The 21,464-nt window shown below is 40.0% G+C and overlaps 1 protein-coding gene across 2 annotated transcripts in view; it reads left to right on the top strand.

Annotated features, from left to right (window-relative positions):
* Ralgapa2 (Ral GTPase activating protein catalytic subunit alpha 2) overlaps positions 1-21,464 on the top strand; it is a 275,792-nt gene that overhangs the window by 77,859 nt on the left and 176,469 nt on the right. For both annotated transcript variants that reach the window (XM_059261570.1, XM_059261569.1), the window contains exons 11-16: positions 1,164-1,331; positions 2,237-2,374; positions 5,068-5,216; positions 8,183-8,294; positions 12,611-12,848; positions 15,851-16,015. In XM_059261570.1, the coding sequence (XP_059117553.1) occupies positions 1,164-1,331; positions 2,237-2,374; positions 5,068-5,216; positions 8,183-8,294; positions 12,611-12,848; positions 15,851-16,015 (970 nt within the window). The remainder of the gene's footprint in view (positions 1-1,163; positions 1,332-2,236; positions 2,375-5,067; positions 5,217-8,182; positions 8,295-12,610; positions 12,849-15,850; positions 16,016-21,464) is intronic.

The raw sequence follows: 21,464 nt of genomic DNA, 5'->3' as shown, positions 1-21,464 counted from the left end.
GTAACCTTGAGAAATATCTCTGGTTTCTTTTGGCTCATTTGTCCTTGTCTGTGTCATTCGACCAGTCCTTTGAGTGAGGGGTGCCGGTCCTTCCTACCTACCTTGCATTACAGAAATAGCCCGTAAATATGAGATGCAAAAGGCAAATGCATTTAGTCTTCAAGGTCATTTTTTTCCTGTCTTCTTGCATGAAATCACAAATATGTAAGGAGATTCCTTAATATTAAAATTTTCCTTGGCTGAGAGATGCCTCAGTTGGTAAAAAGCTCAGATCCCCTGCATCCATGTAATAAAAACATGGTGCGTGTGTCTGTAATCCTAGCACTAGGGAGGCGGACATAGTAAGACCCCTGTGGCTTCTTGGTCAGCCAGTCTAGCCAAATTGTCAAGTTATTCAGTGAAAGATCCTGTCTGATAAAATAAGATGGTGAATCAGTCAAGGAAGATATCCAATGATGACTTCTGGTCTGTACGCACACACAGTTTTCCAAGTTCCTATGAGTGTGTACAGTGTTACAAGTGGCCAGTCTGGTTAGCATGTCGGGTGTACTTGGTGTTCGATAAATGTAGAAACCTGTCTGAGAAGGAAGTAGAGGAGAGAGGTGGGAAGGAGGAACAAAAGTGGGGTGAAAGAAAGACAAGAGAAGGAGGAGGAAAAGGCAAAACAAGCAAGGAGAGTCCGTATGTGTAGCAGGCCCCAGTTCTGTGGTGTTAACTAACCCAGCACGGCCAATTCAAGCTCCCAGCATGGCTCACCTGAGTGCAGGGCCCAGAGCGGGTAAATGCAGCCAGCTCCATGCCCACCACAGTCATCTCTTACTTTACACACCATTTCTGATTTTTTTTTTGTTTTTTTAGGAAACTTACAATTTAGTTATAATTATTTTATATAGACAACTAAAATACTTGTATGATTTGGTTATGGTTTGTACAAAAAGCTACCCAGAGTGTAGAAGAATCTATGAAACTTTATTGTTATCTGTTCCAGTTATAAAGATGGTTTTTTCCCTCAGATGGTGGTGGAGAAAAAGTGTGTATGTGGTCTCTGAACAAGTTAAATGTTTCTGAAGGTGGTGACAGAAACAAATGTCTGTAATGTGGCTTTATGACAATCTGAGCTTGTGTGGCATTGAAGAGTTTTTTGTTTTGTTTTTTCTTTTCAGGCATTTTTGTTGCCTTCCTGTGAGATATCTGTAACAAGAAAAGTAGTTCAAGTATACAGGAAGTGGATCCTCCAGAACCAACCTGTGTTCATGGAGGAGCCAGATAAAAAGGATGTTGCCCAGGAAGATGCTGACAAATTAGGACTTTCAGAGACTGACTCCAAGGAGGTAACATTATCACTCAGTCCCTTGAGTTGAGGGTATATACCCCTTGACAAAGTAGACCTGCTTGGTCAAGAGTCTCACTCTGCCCACAAACACAGATGGGAGCATGACATTCTCAGGTTGTTGGGTTCTGTGAAGACCTGCCTTAGAAGCATTGTTCATGCTCTGTCTTTGGTGGGCAGTTGTCTCCTTCACCCTTAGCCTAGAGCTACATGAACATGGCAACTTCCTTAATCACTGTTGCAAGACAGCTGTTTTCTCATATTTTGCAGTTCTCTCTGTGAGGCTGAAAAGCTCTTATCCTCTCCTTGACTTGTTTAAATAAATAGTTGTTGGAAAAATTAAATGTAGAATGTTTTGCCAGACTTGTTTTTTGCAGTTGACTGTCCAGAAGAAATCTGTATTAAATGTTTGAAGAGATTAGCCGAGTAAAGAGCAAGTACTTCTGGTGTGCCAGGAGTGCTGCCTTCCTGCAGGGGGCACTGTCCTATTCAAGGCTAAGGCTTGAATAAGCTTAAAATGACAACACGGAACACCATCCTAAGCACAAAAGAAACAAATTGTATTTATGTCCTGGATTAAATTAATTTACAATATTTAAAATTCTTAGCCACAGGCTTAAAAATGTTAAATGTCTGAATTGATTCTGTTGTTTTGATGTTTCGATACTGGGGGAATCATTTTAGAAACTAGTAATGAGGTCAGATCAACAGTAAGCAAGTAGAATTTGTGTGTGTAGAGGCCCGATTTCTGTGTCCCAGTATCAGGCAAACTTGGCTCTCCTAGTACACACTAAGGGCTGAGACCACCTAGGGTGCTAGAGGTTGAGCGCTAAGCAGAGTATAAAGAACCAAGCATGTAAACACAGGCTTCTCCCTGATTGGCTAATGGGTTGTTACCTTCTTAAGGCCTCATCTGAAAGTTCTGGTCATAAACGGTCATCCAGCTGGGGGCGCACGTATTCCTTCACAAGTGCCATGAGCAGAGGGTGTGTGACAGAGGAGGACAACACAAATGTGAAAGCCGGGGCCCAAGCTATGCTGCAGGTATGCTACCATTGGGGACACAAAGACAGCCCTGGTGGAGAAGACGTTTTGAACATTTTCTTTAATTAGAATAATGTCATATGAACTGCACTGGTATTTTGCGCTTCAGGCGCTAAAGAACCCTTAAGTTCTAAGTTTTTTTTTCCTATTTACAAATGAAAAGTATTTTTTTTCTAGTCAAAAAAGATGTGAGAATTGGTTGCAGGTTTTTTGAGAAGGATTATTTTACAGTGAATGTGAAATTTATATGATTTATACCTGAAAGTGTCTTCCAAGCACATCTGAATAGTTACTTGGGTTTTAATTTGTAAGACCTTATTCCTTGTGCAGATACACACACACACACACACACACACACACACACACACACACACACATACACGAGCAAGAGAAACATAAATAAAAGTGAAATAAATCTTTAAAAAAAGAGCAAAGATGATTTTACTCATGTAGCTGCAGAGAACTTTGCTATAGTTCATCATTATAGCCTGTGACATCCTTGCCCTTGTCCCTGTAGCTCTAAGTCTTGAAAAGTTACTTCGTTGGGATTTACATTGTTGTTTTTGTTTATTGTATTCGGTAACTTGTCTCTTGAGTGGTTGCTCATGGGCAAAGGGGCTCGATGGAGGTCTGGTGAGAGCGAAGGTCTGATGAGAGCGTTCTGCTGCTGCTGGGGATGATACAGTTTGGACATAATACTCTGATTGTTTGGTGTTACCTTAACCGATGTGCCAATACAGTGAGAAGTATTCATGTGTTGGCATCTTGAAGCTATTGTTAAAAGTAAAAGTGTAGTATATGAAGACTTTTCACTGGGAATGGGTAGACATTTCAAATTCAAGAAGGCAACACATGAAATTGAAAGGCTTTGTATTATAATATATTATTTGTGGCTTACTCATATAAAAGCATTGTCACTAAAACTGCTTTAGTTTGTTACTCAGAAAATTCTTCGTTTTCTTTTCTCTCATTCAAAGTCTTATTCAGATTCACACTGTGATTTTTATCTGGTAGTGATTATTAGTGATTTTTTTTCCCCTATAAAATTGGGACATGGAACCTTTTTCATCTCACAAAAGCTAAACCTTAAAGGCTGTCATCAGTTTTTTGAGTGTATTGATTTGAACCTGTTTGGTCAGCCTGTGTATTTTTTGGGGGGATTTCCTCCACTAAGAAGCCAGAGAAGCTGGGTTTGTTCCCACTGCCTCGTTGCTTAAACTATTTAACCTAAAGGAGACCTTCAAAGGAATGTGCATATAGTAGATGGAACTCATCTGATCTATTTTACGTGTACCTTTGCTTAAATATATATCTGTGTACCACATGCATGCCTGGTGCTCAAAGGAGGCCAGGAAAGGACATTGGATTCCTTGGAACTGGAGTTACAGATGGTTGTGAGCCACTATATGGGTGCTGGGAATCAAACCCAGGTCCTCTGAAAGAGCAGAACCATGTCCTTAACCACTAAGTCATATCTCTAGTCCCAGTCCTATCCATTTCTGTTGCCAAGTTGACAACAATGAATCTCTGAAGTTGATGGGCCACTAGTGTCATCTTTATGAATGCTGACATGTTGGTCCTTCACTGTAGTAAGCAGTGATTTGCTGTCTGAGAACCTGAGTCAGCCCTGCTGATCCAGAACAAAGATCTGGGGCAGAGCATAGTGTAGTCAACTGACTGTCTCATTGTTCTTTTGTAATATTTTTTTATCTTAAGAATTTGCTGAGAGGCTGTGTCCTGCTGCATAATAGATTCCTCCTATTAAAAAAAGCCCAGCAGCTAGAGAGATGGCTCAGCTGGTAAAATGTTTGCTACACTATGTGAGGACTGAAGTTTCTAGAAGCCAGATGGGCTTGGCAGCCCACCTATAATCCCAGTGCCAGGGAGGCAGAGACAGGAAATCCCTGGAGCATGTTAGCTACCCAGAGAAACAAAAACTGAGCTGAATTCAGGGAGAGACCTTGCTTCAATATAGAAGATGGAGAGGGAGTGAAAAAGACACCTGATGTCAATTTTGGGTCTCCATATGCATGTACTCACATGTTCAGCCCCCACTCCCATGGGAATACAAACATACAGACACACACACCACATATACGTGCAAAAAAAAACCAAAAACAAAAACAGTCCTGATCCTAGAAGATGCAACATCATCCATGTGGCATTGTCTGTTTCCAGGCACACCACTGCTCATCATTCACTCGTTATGCCTCTTGGGGACACTTGTAATATTCCGTCAGGAAGCAGGTTTCATGTACTGTGCTGGGAACTTCCATTAGTGCCATATGGGTTTACTATACATTGATTCTTATTCTTCCAACTTGATGTCTTAAATTCTCTTTGGAAAAACAATTGTATCGCTATTGTCTAGCCATGGACCTCTTCTCTGACCTTCTTCTGTCCATCCCAGACCTTTTCACCCTGACACAATGATCCTGTCTTTTTTTTTTAATTGTTGCTGTTGTTACTTTTGAAAGATAAAACAAATTCAAATATTTTATGACTCATGACTAAAGTAATAGTGTTTATACGGAATAGTAAGGAAAGGCCTTTTAGGTGTCTACCTAGGCAGTTCTAAGGGGTGAGCTACAATACCTGAAACATGTATTGGCGCCACTTGCTGTATTGGAAGAGACTGTGGAAATAACCCAAAGGGATTCATTGGTCATATATTAATTGTATTTGGCTTTAAGGTCTTCCTTACAAATGCTGCGAATGTCTTTTTGCTGGAACCATGTGCTGAAGTTCCCATGCTCCTGAGAGAACAGGTAGATGCCTGTAAAGCTGTTCTGATTATTTTTCGGCGCATGATAATGGAACTTACAATGAATCAAAAGACATGGTAAGTTTACTTCAGATTAACATCCCCAAGCAGCTGTCTTTTCTTTTTAGTATAATTAAAGTGTTTAGGTTTCTGTTTATCTCATGTCTTCACCAAACTGGCAATAAGGCAAGCAGCAGCCCCGTGGTAGCTTCTGTGAATTCTGGTTGCCCAGCACTTGGATAATTCATTTATGTTCATTATTGTTTTTAAAACTGCTCTTGAACAGGAGTTAGTGTTACATTACCCCAAAGTGGGTTTTCCCATTTTAAACTGTTATCAGACAGTTTTATGATAAGTGGTGTGATTTATAATATGATTCTTCATAAGCTCAACTTCGTTTGTTGTCCTGAAGTGCTATAACCGTGAGTTTTATTCTTTCAACTTGGTACTTTAAATTCACTTTGGAAAAACAATTCTTTTAACTAATACATTATCAAAGTGACAGAAAAGTACAGGCAAAAAGTATGTCCTCACTGGTTTTTCCTTCCCTTTTCTTTTTCTTTTACTGTTTTTCTATTAATTGTGTTCTTGAAGGTAAAATGTGCTAGATGTTTCCCATGCCTGTCTCCCACAGTGGATATCTCCCACATCAGCCTCAGTGTTCTCAGTGATAGACTAGCAAACCCTGACTCATGCTTCCCTCCTTCCCATTGTCTTCACATGTAGCCTGTCTTAGAAATGCCTCTCAGGTCTGTCTGGGTGTGTTCATATCACTTAGCCACCTGTAAAACCACTACAGGTGTCTTTATATCTCAGATTCTAGGGCTTTGAGGCTCCTGAGGTCCTGTGGCAGTGGAATCCTTTCTGGACTGGGAATTTTTCTAGGACCACACCTGTTTTGTAGATGCCCTAGAGCCAGTACTGTTGGTGTTATACAAGGTGTCTGTCCATAGTAGGTGGGAAACACCCCAAACAAGGCTAGGGTGAGCTATCAGAGGCCACAGACCACCATGAGGAGGGAAGGGTGGGCCCAGAGGAAATCTGTCTTGTAGCAAGTTCACAAATATCAAAATGATGATTTGAAAGTATAAATTACAAGGTCACCTTTACTGGTTTTTAGGTTAGTATTCTTACCAAGTCATATAGCTGTTAAGTTGGAAACATTACAGCCAGGCTCAGTGTGATGTAAACCTAGTCCAGCATCATGGCAGTCAGAATGACCTGGTGAGAAATGCTTTCAGCTGGATGATGCTCCTTGTACCACAGCTGTGTGGATAGTATTCTTCTGTTTCTTTTCTTAGAAAATGATGAATTCTGTATACACTGTACAGTATTATACTTTTTATAATCATTTATTCTGATGAAAATTTTAGGAAGTAAAATAAAGCAACTGTCCTTTCCTTTAGAAATTTAGACATTTCCAGATAAATGTATAAAAAGACAACTGTAGAAATAAATGACAATAGTAACTAAACATGGTAGAGAATAGGAAGGAGCACGGTCTGTTTCCCAGACAGACTTTCTGCATATTTAAGTTCCAAATGCCCTGTGCCTTTTTTCACTTCCCTCCTTCCCCTACTTTGCCCTCCTCTCCTTCCCTTACTCCTCTTCCCCCCTCCCACCTGCTTCCTTCTTTCCTGACCATCTACTATGAACACACAGTGGTGCACTAAATAGCGTGTCCCATTGTGACAGGGCCCAGGTATCCTGGCAGTGAGTGGCAGGCCACCTTCAGCTCTGTCATTTCTCTTCCCTCTTCTCTTCAGATTTGCTGCCCTGTGCTGGGCACACGTGTCTAGATCTAGGCGGTGCATTTGTCTTCCTCCTCCATATTTCAGGATCCATAGACAGTGCAAAACAAGCAAACAGATGGACTAGAGTACTGGGAGAATGGATGGTAACAAATAAGTAAACTTGGGACTAAAGCCCAATGGAGCCAGATACCAAGGGAGCAGATAGCAAATTCCCAGAGGTCACTATACCATGAGAAGGTCACTGAGATTCTGCATCGTCTGCCACTGCACAGACACAGGAGAAAAGACACCACAGCCTACACATCTCTTTGTCTGACCTGGACCAGATTGCTTTGTTGTTTCTTAGTTGTTTTTTTTTTTTTTGTTTTTTTTTTTTTTTAGAGAGTAGGAAGCGCAAGAAGAAAGTAGTGCAAATGAATAAATGGTAAATGGTTAGGGCTCAAAACATTACAGGAACCAGAGTGATTCCCTTAGGGAATGAATGGGCTTCTTCTCTATACAGAAGATAGTATGTTCTCCATCCCCCAGAGTCCATGGATATGAGAAACGCAATTTGGCTCTGTGAAAAAATGATCTGCTGCTGTGTTCAACACCAGTTGTCATAATTAGCAGTGCTGCGTTGATTCTTTAAGCCTATTATATAAAGCCCCCTTCTGTAAGACTGAAAACCGTAGCACATGGTGACTGGGCTATGGTGACTGCAGCCATCCCAGGTGTACACTGTGGTGTAGGCAGGATCTGCCAGGCACAAATACACTGCCCATCAGTGTTCAGTCCTGACCTTTCCAGACCCCTCCTGTCTTCTGCAGGAACCACAGTCAGGCAGTGTTACTGACTGCCTGTGTCCTCATATTAAGACCAGAGTCAGTGTTGTTCTATCACAAAGGCAGATGAGAGACTTTACAGGTTAAGTAACAAAATGATGGAGAATGTCAGAGTACTGTATTAGTTCTGACTGGCACAGCTATTCCCTTGGTGAGTGCCCTGGTGTGTGGTTCAACTGGAGAAAACCATCTTGCCCTCCTTCCTGCAAAGAGAAAAGTCAGAGAAGATGTCTGGAAGATGTCATCCTGCCAGTTGGCATGGATGTGAAAGCATATTTGTTGAACTGTGGTGACATAAAGTAGTTTGTGTGGATAAAATATGAACATATTCTCTAACTGGCACCTAGACTTTTAATACTTTCAGATAATGTGTGATTATTAGTGTTGTTGACTACAGAGATCTCATACCTATAAAGTGCTTTGAGGATGTGATTACTAATATGAGCTTTTATTTTGGGTGGTCCAGGGAGCAGATGTTGCAAATCCTTCTCAGGATAACAGAAGCTGTCATGCAGAAGCCAAAGGATAAGCATGTAAAGGACTTGTTTGCCCAGAGCTTGGCAGGGTTGCTCTTCAGGGTAAGTCTTTTTTATTAAACACTGCAAATGCAGAATTGAAGCGGACTTGGCAAATTAGTTTTAATTACTGAGATTTTACATGTTATGTCAAATTAACTTTACATTTTCAGACATTTTCCTTCTTAGCTTTGTTCTAAATGTTGTGTCTGTTTTTCCAGTTAACATTGGGTTTTTTAGGCCTCCCTCTCTGCCATCTCCTTCCTCTTGGTTTGCTTGAGAGTGATAGGCATTCAGAAGTGACAGGAGTTGAGCATCTTAGCAGGGGAGAAGACCAGATAGATTTGACAGTTACAGGGTCAATAGAAATATGGAAGTGGGATGAAAGCTTGAGACCATCATTGTGTCAAGCAACTGTATGGGAAGCCTCAGACTGGATGGAGTGACTGTGAGAGAAAACATATGCAGAGGGAGATGAAGACGTCTCTGTGGTTGATAGAAGAGAGAGCCAGCCAGAGATACTGAGGAAGGAGGCCCAGTTTGCTGAGGGGAAAACTAGAGTGGATTGTTCTAGATGCCCAGCAGGTGAGCAGGAGCAGGTGATCTTTGGTTCTCGTAAAATGTGGGTAGTTGAGAATGCCCAAAGAATTGAAGTCTACTTGGAGTAGATGAATCAGGAAGTGGAGGTAGCTTCCAAGAGCTCTTGATGTGAAAGGAAGCGGGGGAGGGGGGACTATCTGGAGGGGCCACTGTGTGTAGAGGGTGAGGTTTAGAGCAGGTACTACTTAAGTGTTGGCTTGCCAGTGTCATGTTCTAGTGAAAGAGGTCAGGATGAATTGGTTCAGAGGGATCTGGTAGGGCTGAATGACTCTCAGTATGAGCTGAGAGCCAAAGATGTACCAGTACTTTCTGCCTCAGTGGGAGCAGGGTCAAGAGCATGGATAGGCTGACAGCTGGTGGACTGCCCAGGGAGGTAGCCTCAGGCTACACTGCTTTTTGTAGGGTTCATAGGACTTAGGAACATTTCTAAAAGAGAACAGTGTGAAAAACTATGGAAATATATTATATTCTACACTAGGCCTGATCTTGAATAATTTGATAGGTGGGAGCACAATGAGCTGAAATGATGGTGGAGGAAGGAAACATTGTCTTCTCCAGTTCATGGTTTTCAGATGATATATCTCAAGAGCATATGTAAAGTACAGGTAGTGTATCTAGAGGCTGCAGAAGGAATTGGCTCCTACTCACTTGCTTCATCGATACTCTCCCTTCCCCCTTGACTGCCTTGCTTAGCTCATGGGTATATGGGATGGGAGTACACAGTCACTTTTATTTGAGGGTTTTGTTGTTGTTGTTGTTGTTTAGTCCAGGCCTCACTATGAGCCTAGATTGATCCAGAGTCTCAATCTATTGCTTCAGCCTTCCAAGTGCTAGGATTATATGCTTGTGTCATTATACTCTGACTACATGGGTTTTGTTTTTGTTTGTAGTAATCCAGCCTAGTTTGTTGATGCTACTGCTTTGCTGCCTGCAGGGATGTACAGACATGCTGCACTGTGCTCTCTCTGTACATACAGCATCTCACTGTCTGCACCTGAGCTCCCAGTACTGGGGCTTTGCTGTCAAGTAGGCATGAGCTAAAGCCAGTGTCAAGCCTGATTTTCACCAATTGTCCGGCCTTGTATCTGTTATGTGCATTGGAATTAGAAAATGAATTTGTTACAGGATTAAGAGTGAATCTATTCTAGAGTTGTTTGTATTCATTTGTTTGGGTTGGGATGGGGGTGGGGCAAGAAAGAATTCCCTTAGAGTATTCTTGTCACTTCTTTCTTTCACAATTTTTTGGCCCTTGATTGCTTATGATTTTGATGCATGTTGGAAATGAGTACAGAAAAAGGATGCTTAGATTTAGAATTGACCATGGAAGAGTGGAGGAAGGCTGAGCTTTGTGGAGCTGGACAGATCCTGGTTGTGACTCTGGCTCTGGCACTGCTGGCTTGATGGCCTTGGGTACCACATCCACTTCTGTATCCCTCCCTGCTCTGCAGTCGGGACAGGACAACATGGGAAGTGCAGTGGATTTGGGACCATCTGTTGATTTCCCATGTCCTTGGGTGAGATCTGAGGAGGGAAATGGCTGTGCTTTGAACTGACCATCACGTACAGTGAAGACACTAATTCATTTGTCATACAGATGAAAATGGCCAGATATTTGCATTTTTGGTTTTTATAGTACAGAACTAGTAGAGGGTAAGGAAATTTTAAGTTGCCCTTATCCTTTTATCTTTTTCTAACTCTTCCCATGGTGTTTATTTTTCCTCTGTTTTATAGATAATCTAGGTTAACAAAATTTCTTCTAGTGATGGTTGAATTTATCTCATTTAAAAATATTTACCAAATAATGGTGATTACCTCTGGTGATGTTATAACTTGTTGTATAACTAACTAATGCTAGTTAGACCATAGGCTGTAAGTTCTGAAGGTGATCAGGAAGCCTTGCTTCTTCTGTCTATAATAGGATCCAGTACTTGACAGTGTTTAATGTCAGTGACAGTGTCTTTAAGGGAGGAAATGGTTAGTTATCAGTTGATGTCACTGAGGCAAGGTGTGTTCCTATGGTTGATGTGCTGAGCTGTATCTAATTAAACACTGAGTGTCAGTGCTGAGGGACCCTTGACTTTGATGAGAAGTATAACTCCAGAAAGGCCAGCTGACTTTCTCCCAGACTCAAACCAAGTTAGTGGCACAACCTAGTGCTGGGACTATCACTCCTCCTTGTCCTTTTGGAAAAGGATAATTGATTGAAAGGCTGTCTTGCTTTTATGTCCAAAGGTTCTTCCATCCCATCTCCCCTCAACTAGCTTTGAGGATTTTGCACCATGTCCAAGTGCTATTGTGACTTTTATTGATGATTTACAGGTTTGTGACATTGACTACGACAAATTTTCTGAACTGCAAGAAGTCAGCTCCCTCCCTCCCTCCGTCTTCTTCCTTCTTTCCTTCCTCCCTCCCTCCCTCCCCTCCCTCCTCTCTCTCTCTCTCTCTCTCTCTCTCTCTCTCTCTCTCTCTCTCTCTCTCTCTCTCTCTCTCTCGTTATTTGAGAGAAGGTCTCACCTGGCCTAGAACTCACTATGTAGACCAGGCTGGCCTAGAACTTATAGACATCTGTATGCCTCTGCTGGGATTAAAGGCGAGTGCTACCACATCATTACTTTATTTCTTATACTTAGTAAAGTGATTTCCAGTCTTGATGTCTTACTGTACCAAGACATCCATCTGGTTTTGTTCCTGCTACCAGTACTGCAGCAGAATGGGAGGTGATTCCTAGTGACTTAGTGACTTCTGCAGTCTCCACCCTCTTCTCTTATCCACTAAGATTATGTCTACTGACCTAATATTGGGTCAGCTTTATTACCACTAATATTTTATTGAGTAGTTTTATTAAGACTAAAATGCCAGTTTCTGTCTATACATTTTTAAACTCGTGTCTTCAAAAGTTCAAGGCCATTACCAGAAAGCAGTAAATTAATAATCTTCATATAATAGAAAATATTGATCTAATAATAAAATGGACCCAATACTAGATCAAAAGTTAGTAATCAGTAATTGACTTCTTTTCTTGATGATGGGCTACAAGTGCCTCTGGGCTGTCCTCTGTAAAGCAGGTGAATAATCAGGAAGCCAGCAAAGGGATCTGTGCTGGACATGAAGACAGAAGAGTGCACAGCAGTTAGAGGGTAGTGGAGCAACAGAAATAGGTAACCAAAACCTAGGCAGGAAGTGAGAGCTGTCAGAAGGAAAAATCCAGAGTCAACTGGCTGGGAAGTGAGGAAGTAGAAAAGTTTGACTTTGACAGAGGGGGAAAAGGCTGTAAGCAGAGGGGAAATCTGCTTTAAGGAGAGTGTGTTGCTAAGGGTAGTTTGGCTTAATAGAAGCACAAGATTCTGAGAAGGAACCCAGAGCGGGAGTAGGAATGCCTCTTAGAAGACGACACAGATGGAGGTGAAGCTGGGTAAATGCTGGTGGACGGAAGGTCTCATGGGCTGAAGTTGAAGTCATTTGATGAGTTGTCTTTGAATTCTGCAGCAAGCCCCGCTGCTCAAAGTCATGTAGCACTCGGGTTAGAGGATCACACATAGAGAAAGACATTTACCGTAGCCTCTGTGGTGATGGGGAAAAAGCCACCTTCAGAAGCTCGTACTCACTGGACGGAGGGTTTTCTATTCTCGCCAATATCAGCAGCACTAGCCACGCACTTTAGAATAATATTTTCTCAGATAACTCATCTTACCATAATTGAAGTTGGTCCAAAGTAAGAACAGCAATGAAAAGGATGTTAATTTGTTGTTGTTAAAAATCGTATATTTGGTTGGTTTCAGACGCTTATCGTGGCTTGGATCCGAGCAAACCTCTGTGTGTACATTTCTCGGGAGCTTTGGGATGACTTTCTAGGTGTGCTGTCATCTCTCACAGAGTGGGAAGAACTCATTACCGAGTGGTCCAACATCATGGACTCCTTGACAGCTGTGCTTGCAAGAACTGTGTATGGAGTTGAGATGACAAACCTACCTCTAGATAAATTAAGTGAGCAAAAGGAGAAGAAGCAACGTGGCAAAGGTACTTTTACTCTTTCAGGGCCGCAGCAGTGGTGTGGGGTGAGAGGTGTTTATCTGTACACCTAAGCCGTTAATGCATTGATTTTCATAGTCAGCTGAACCAACTCTAGTATCTTTTTAAATGCTGGTCATTAGATTGTGTCTCCTATTACTTTGTTCCTTTAATGAGACTGGTGACTATCTAAAGAGACTGTAGAAGAAGAAAAAACGAGAGAGAAGTACTGATAACAGGAGTAACAATGACCAGTGCTTTGTACATGGACTCCATCCTTGTGATAGCTCTTTTAGATCTGTGTCACAGACAGAAAACCCAGAATACAAAGACTTATAATGACTGATGTCAGAGCCAGCCAAGTCAGCCCAAGATACCACACTGCTAAGATTCATGCTGCTGCCTCCCTAGAAATGTGGAGGAATTCCAAGTGCTTGAGATGGGAGCCATTTTGGCTTTATTGTGCTTCTAGTAAAACTGTTTTCAGACCTAAGGAAGTAAAAGTAATAATTTTGAGTTGTAAATCAGTGGGAGTTTCTGTTGGAGATGACAGTTGGTATCCCCTTGTCTTTATTACAGTTCCTAAGGACTATAGTACTTGAGTTAATTTGTCTATTTTAGCTTATACTGTCTTATACTGTAAAGACTCGAGCTGGCTTATTCAAATGCATATCATACATATTAAGTGGAAAAAGAAATAGGACAAAGTGGGAAGGAGCTGCAGGTTTGGTTAAATGCCAAAATGCATTCTGTAGAGCCTCATGGGCTTGCTGGGGAAACAGGGAGAGATGACTTTGGATTTGACCTTGGTGTTTCCCTGGGTTATATCAAACAGAATCATAGAATACAGAAGGTAAAAACAATGTGTTTCCTTGGGTGATAAGTAACTTCCCTTGGTTCTGAGACCTAGAAGGCGTCTTTCTTTAAAGCTTTATCAAGTTATACATGGTTACAACAGATTATGTTTTAGTAATAATAACCTTAGTATAGACTGTCTCAATTGGTTTTTGCTATGTGATAAATCACTCCAAAACTTAGTAGCTTAACGTAGTAACTGTTTATTTAGACCACGATTTTATGAGCTGGTAAGTTGAGTTGTACACTCTAGCCAGTGCTAATTCATTTTTATGTTATTCACTCTGTGCTATGACCACTTAGATTGCTCTGCTTCTAGGAACTGACTGGCTATCAACCAGGGCAGTGAGTGTGACTGGGCTACATATTTCATCACCCAGCAGGTTGGCACATGTTGTTAATATAACATGACAGAAGTAAATTTTTCAGGTCTCACTTCTTTAGTTTTACTACCAGAGTATGATGAAGTCCAGAGTCAGTGTGAGACCAAAGGATGTGGATACAGGGAGACATGAACCAATTCTAGTGATGAATTAACCATATATAAGTACTAGGGGCTGGCTTATAATGTATTCATTGCAGTCTGAGAATGGTTTGCCAAAGCCCTGGTTAGTAAAAGCAAGCAGCTAGAAGCCAAAGCAAAATAGCTATGTTCCTAGCATTCCAGTAGAATGGGTTAATCCCAGTTTAGATTTAGACTATGCAGTGCAGTAATTTTCTAACATGGCTTTAGCAACAGGTCATTTTTTTTTTCTTTACAGTTGAAGCTAAACAGGAATCTTAAAAAAAAAAAAATACACACTAGCCTAGAGGTCCTTACTCTCTTCTGGTTCTCTTGCATGTCTATACACACTAGCTTAGTGGTCCTTACTCTCTCTTCTGGTTCTCTTGCATGTCTGAGGTTTCTGTGTGAATCACGGGCTGGGAATATCAAGATACTCTCTGAGGAAGCTGGCTACCTAAGACAGTGTTTCTTAGTCTAAAGGAGAGTTTATCCTGCAGAGGAGGGGAGAGCTGAGATAGAAGATGTGGCTTACTTTTTCAAAATAAGTGTGTTTCTTGCCTCCTGAAGGTGTTTAAACACACACACACACACACACACACACACACACACACACACACACACACACACGTGCGCGCATGCATATCTTGTATCTTAAAGGTCTTTCTTCCTACCTAGTATATAAATACAGTCCTATGAAGAGATAAATTAGCATTGGGAAAATAAACAACTTCAAAAGTACTGTTTTCCAGAGAGATACAATGAATTCTTTAAATAATGACCATGACAAACATCTTAATTTATACTGCCTTATTCTAAAAAGTGATTTAAATATTTATTATACAAATATAGGCCTAAGCTACTAAACTAGTGAAAACAGAAAATCAACACCAAGGGAACTTGATGTGAAAATGAGCCACAAGTTGTATCCACTGTCTACATTATTTTTGAGCAAAAAAAAAAAAAAAAAAAAAATCTCCTAAATGTCTTATTGTCTTTCCTTCTGTATTTCTTTTGGGTCTTTGACCTTTCTTTAAAATAATTGACCAGAACATTATAGAAAATAGAAGTCAAACCTCAGACTACTTTGTTACATCGTTTTGAAACTTTTCTAAAATAAGATTTTAAATTATTTGTAGATTTTCATTAACTTACCCATTTGACCAAGTCGGTGTTAGAGTTCATGGGTTTCTATGGGGTTTGTGGCTGGGTTGAAGTCTTCAGAAACCAGTACCATTTTAACATCGGTACTTTAAAGCTTTTGGCCTATAAGTGATAGCTTTTAAAGTACCATGGGAACATTGGCATAAGTTGATATGACATTGTTCTTACAGTGGGAAAGATTGGTTAATATGTACTTTTACATGTAGAAGTAAATACTATGATGATACGATTATCATGAAACTGCTGGAAATTAAAAATACTTTGGCAGCAAGTATTTTGAAGTTACTAATATGTCTTCCTAAATTGCAACACAAGGAAGCAGTTCTTAATTTGCAGCATGGGAATCTGCTGGTGCAGTGTTATATATAGGCCGTTTCTTGACTACTGGTAATATGCAATTGTATGTTTGCTATTTGCTGAACGGCCTAGGCAGTAAAATGAGTAACAAATTCAGATTTTAGATTGTTTTTCTCATCTTATCCTTCATCAGGTTGTATTCCAGATTCCCAAAAAGGGACTGCTGTGGGTAGATCCTTTTCTCTCAGCTGGCGTAGCCATCCAGATGTGACTGAGCCAATGAGATTCCGAAGTGCTACCACATCTGGAGCACCAGGAGTTGAGAAGGCAAGAAATATTGTTCGCCAAAAAGCAACTGGTAAATATTTGTTTAAATATGGCTAAACAAATCTAATTGCTATTTAAATGAATTTATAGGAATAAACATTTTAAAGTTCTCAGAATTTAAATATTAGACGTTTTAGTAAATGAAATCTGTGTGTATCTTTTCAAGTTTCAGTTCTGGGTACTTCTCAAGTCACAGGTTTTACTGTTTCTTTCTAAAGTCTCTACTGTGGAAAGGGAGCTTGATAAATGTCCCTCAGTGATGTCATTGCTAGGCAGTGCTCCTTCAGGAGTCTTGTGATAACTGGTTCTAGCGAAGCAAAGGAGGGGGACACTTGGTTTTAGGAATGAATGAAGACATTCTCATTTTTTACTTCTTTAAAAACATTGAGCTTCCTATGCCTATGGATGCTGCTTTTACAGCCTATTTGAACTATCACTGTTACTTGTTGGAGAACCCACAGATGACCAGACAGCTTTGTTGCATTTTACTATGGCAAGGGACAAATCTTTAAAAGGGAAGCTGATATTCAGGATGAAGACAAGAAGGTTCTCTCCTGTCTTTGTGCTCTGATTTAGGACTGAAACAACCTTATCTCAGTTCTTATAGTTTCTCTCATCAGCAGTACCATACAATTAGAGTTGATAATCAACAGCTTTAGAAAAACATAAATAAGATCATCAGGCCATAAAACAAATATTTGTTAAGTTTAACATATTTTGTTCATTGTTTGTTAAAAGCCTAATATAGATGGTTTAGCATCCTGTTGATGGTTTCATCTAGGTGTATTGTTCCTCATTCTTTATGCCTTAGCATTTACTGGCAATTTTCTTTTTAATTATCTGCACCACCTATTCTGTTAGTTTTTCTTCATTCTGTCTCCCCAAAAGAAACCTAGTTTCAAAAAACATTCAGTACTGAGGACGCCCACAGATTTCCTTTCTCAGTTCAACTCCTACGATCTTCTTTGCCATCACTGGATCCTTCAGTGAAAGAGATGAGAAGCATGTGGCAAAGGCAATGTCCTTCCCAAGCTGTGCAGACTTACGCTGCCTTCACCACCCTTGAATTCCGAGTATAAGCACTAATCCAAAAACACAGCATTTTATTCATACATGATGATCAGCAGCAAATACATGCACGTCTCATATGACACTAAAAATCTTAATTTCCACCAGATGTTATAAACCAACTATGTAGTTAGAAGCATCAGCATGCTTTAGAAAACACTCAGAAAAGGCAGGCTATGTTTAAAAATGTTCTCAAGCATTTGAAGGGCCATGTGACATTGGACAAACCTTTTTCAAAGGTTTTGTAAAGATATTTGTGGAATATGTACTTTAAAACTATAAGATTGGCTTTTATAGAATTAACTACATTTTAAAAGCCTGGAACTGTTTTATTTTTGAAAGACAGTGAAGTCCATCAATTGCACAAGTCTATTATCTTTATGCTTTATATATACACATCTATGTGTGCATACATATGCATTTCCTATTGTATTTTATATCTTTTAAAATGCTTAATGTTGTGAATCAGTTGTTACCTATTAATGGCCATTGGAGATTTTTGTATACCTTGCGGTTTAATAAGACTGTTTAATAATACACATGGGTAATTTTACTTAGTTTTATTTTCCTACTTTTTAACAAAGCCCAGAGTGTTTTCCCTGTAGTTTGAGTGTGTAGAAGGAGTTTCTGTGAGTGCAGAAGTTCACTGAAACAGTTCTCACTGTTCTTAGGAGGAGTTAGCAGTTAGCAGTAATTATTATGGGATAGACACTCAAAAGTAGCAAACAAAAAATTGTTTCTCTAATTTCATTAAGAGCAGTTTAAAATATTCACATAATGATTCACCCCACAGATATTCAGTTAGGTAAAGAAGCTGTCACTGATGGTGACACCAGAGAACTCAGAGTATAACTGAAGTGGCCGGGCATGGAAAGGTAACTCTGGCCCTGAATGTCAATAATGGTGAAAATTCAGATTTCTAAACTCTCAAAGTGATCCAAGTGAGTCTTAATTGCCACATAAAACAGCCAGTATTTTACTGTTTTTAAAATTCGTGGTGGTCCATTATGGAAAAATGTACAATCATTTGCTTTATAAAAGGAAAGCTCTTTAAACAGTGCTCAAATAAAATCTTGGCCATATACTGAGATAAACAAATCTTTTACACTTGAACATTTATGTGGTCATTGCCCTTTACATATTATCTTACACACACACACACACACACACACACACACACACACACACACACACGAGTTATGTAATAATTTCATTGCTGGAAATGCTGATAGCAAGGCATAGGGAAAGGGACAATAAAGTAGAAAGTTTGTTTCAGTTTCTGCAAATGTGCCACCCTTGTGTATAGTTTTTCATGTATACTTAGCAGAGGTACATAAAAAAAAAACAACAGAGCAAATAATCCTTTGTATTTTGATTTTAAGGATAGCACAGACTTTGAAGCATGTTCTCTTTCTGTATTTGTTTTATTAAATGTTTATTTAACCAACAATGTGTGAGAAAATCAAAAGTTGATACTGAGAAACCTTGTTCTTACTAAATGTGAAATACAATATAAAAAGATAGTTTTCATGGCTATATAATAAAATATCTGATTCATATATTCATGAACTTCTGGGACATTTCGTTCACTAAGTGGTTAGCTTTTAAATACAGTCAGCTCTCAGTAGTTCAATTTCTGAATTATTTATTATTTAATAGAAAATGTTTTGTATTGGACCACATTTTCCTTTTCTCACTGTGGTCTTTGTATGTGTATCCTTTAGGAAGAGATAATAATGTGCTAATAATGTAATAATGGGCTGTGCTTGAGCAAGCAGCCCAGACATCATTCAGCTCCACTCTGACACACAGCAGCAAAAGGAAGGGTAATGCCTGGAACATACCCAAATGAAACAAGTTTTTTTGTGTGGAGTGACCATTCTAAGACGTCAGTGCTTGACTGAAAGTTGGCTGTATTTAGAGACTGTGATTAAGTACTCTGATTTTATTGACTTCTTTCAAAACTTAAAATGGCTTCCTTTAAATGTTAAAGGAATTGCAGCACCATAAGAACTTAGAAGTGGTGAAAGGTCTCGCTGTGCTCTGATGTAATGTTGCTTTATCTCTCCTGGAAGCTAAGCGAAGCCAGTCTATCAGCAACTGTGTCCACCTCTCTGAGGCTTTGCCTGCCACTAAAAGCGTCCCGCTCCTCCTCCATACCGTGAGCGCTCTCTTCCCTGGTCTCTCTTACTCTTCTTGCTCTCACAGGCTGTCAGGTACTGTAATGCTGTCTTGTGTGTCCATCTGTGTCCCCAGGCTTCTGTCTCCTGCCCCAACTTTCCCAGTCACGTTCAGGAGGCTGTCCGTTTCACTTGTGTTAAATTTCAAAGAATACTGGTGGTTGTTTTTGTGTAGTTCATGTTTAGTAGCAACTAGGTAGTAAAAAAATCCTATAATCTTCCTGGTTATCAGATTCATGCTGATAATTGAGGTTTTAGTTAAAACACAACAAGAAAAAAGCTAAATAGTTCTAATTTTCAAAATATTTTTATTCTTAGGCTTCACCCAGTTGAAACTGAAATTAGTTCATGTGTTTTTTTTTTTTCTCATGATATTATAGTATTAGCACAGTAAGGTGAATATAGTTAATAATAATCCATTGTGTGTCTTGACATAGCCAGGCTAGGGTGTTTGGAATGAACTTGTCAAATAAATGGTGGGAATGATAGATACACTAGTTATCCTGGTCTGATGTCACAGTTAGTTGTAACTGAGAGTGGGGACGATAGTGAACCCTGAATGTTAAACAGTAGAATGGCTTTGGAAAGGGGCCACCACCAGTTAAGTTGCTGCTTGAAGAGTAAATGAGTGAGGATTAGATTTTCCTGAAAATGCTACTTCTTAGAGATAATTAATGAGGTCTTTAAACAAATTTGCTATGTATTTGACTGATTGACACCAGAAAGAAATCTTTTAATGTGAAAAGTTTTATTTTACAGTCTATTTTATTTCCACACTGTTTCACTTAGGTTTTCTCACTAGATTTTCTGGAATATGTTCTCAGAAAAATACCTTCCTATTCATAGCTTCATTTTTAAAAGTTTTGTTCTTATCCAGGGTTGTATTTTGAATTACTTAAAAACTTGGTCCTTGTGTGTCTGTGTACATGGCTCCTGCAGAAGTTGAGTGATTTACTGCAATAACTGTCAACCAGGATGACTTGGCAACATCTGGAGCCATTTTTGGTTGTCACAGTAAGATGGTGCTGTTGGCATCTAGTGGTGGGAGACAGAGATGCTGCTGAATACTCTGCTGATGTATTCAGAAGATGGTCAAGCCTCAAATATGCAAATATGGCAAAGCCTATGGCGCTGTAAAATGGAGCAGGCTGGACCAGGTCTGGGTTTCCCTGCCTTTACCATCTTTACTCCTGGTTTTTATAGCAGGGTGACTGAGGGCAAATTGATGAAGCTGCTGTTTCATCTGACAGCTACAGCAACGAGTGCCTTCTCAGTCTGACTCAGTCTGATTGTCCTTTATTAGTTAGAATGCCACTGTTGTCCTTTGTGACTGCCCTGTCGGTAGACTAGGCCAAGGGAAGTGTGTACCAGCCCTAGGAGTATATATTCTTCCTGGTTGGCAATTTGCAGCCTTGAGTTTGGGTTCTAATGTACATCTGAGTGGATGGGCATCTCCTGCTAAACTGTGACTAAGTATCAAGCAGACTCTTTAAATTTTCCTTTCTGGCCACAAGTTGAGTATTTTTGTTTGTTTGTTTTTCCTTTTGTTTTACTGTTTCAGTGCTTGCTAATTTTGTTTTTATTGATGGCAGTAGTCCTTGTTTTGGTTTCTAGTCTGTGAGTTGTCAACTCGCCCAAATTGTAATAATAGAAGCAATAGTAGTGGATTTGGAGGTACAGGAAGCAGTGGTGTTTGAATTTGGGGAGAGTCAAAACCATCCATTTCCATTAATCTGAGTAGCTGCGTTGAGAGAAAAACATGCACCTGGAGAGTGGCTGTGCCAGCTGGGGAGTCCTCTTTCTTTTTCATGAGAGCAGTCCCTCCCAGCTGTCAGTGTTGACTGCTTTCTGTGTTGGGACATTTATCAGTCTGTAGCACTTTCATGCTATGCAGGAGTAGATTTTTCTTTTTCTCTTGGGAGTATTGTAGTGGTTGTAACTAGCAGATTGACTTACCTTACTTATCTTACCTTAGGGGACCTAAAGGCAGGTTTTGCTTAGCTGTTTCTGTGTTTCGTTCGTATGTGCCATGGAAGTGCTTCTTGTTATGACCTGGACTAATTTACCCTCAGTAAGCGTGACCTTGTGGACATCCAAGGTGTTAAATGGATAGCATCTTCTGAGCTCTTAGAAGGTCAAGTTGGCATCTATGATTGTGTTTTTAAAACTAGGACCTTACACTCTAGTTTTGCTTGTGTAGCCTTGTATGGGGGATAAATGGAACATAGTATC

The sequence above is a fragment of the Peromyscus eremicus genome, chromosome 4 (genome assembly GCF_949786415.1).
Source record: "Peromyscus eremicus chromosome 4, PerEre_H2_v1, whole genome shotgun sequence".
Classification (NCBI taxonomy): Eukaryota; Metazoa; Chordata; class Mammalia; order Rodentia; family Cricetidae; genus Peromyscus; species Peromyscus eremicus.
Note: the sequence above shows the minus strand (reverse complement) of the source record. Positions and strands in the feature narration are given on the sequence as shown.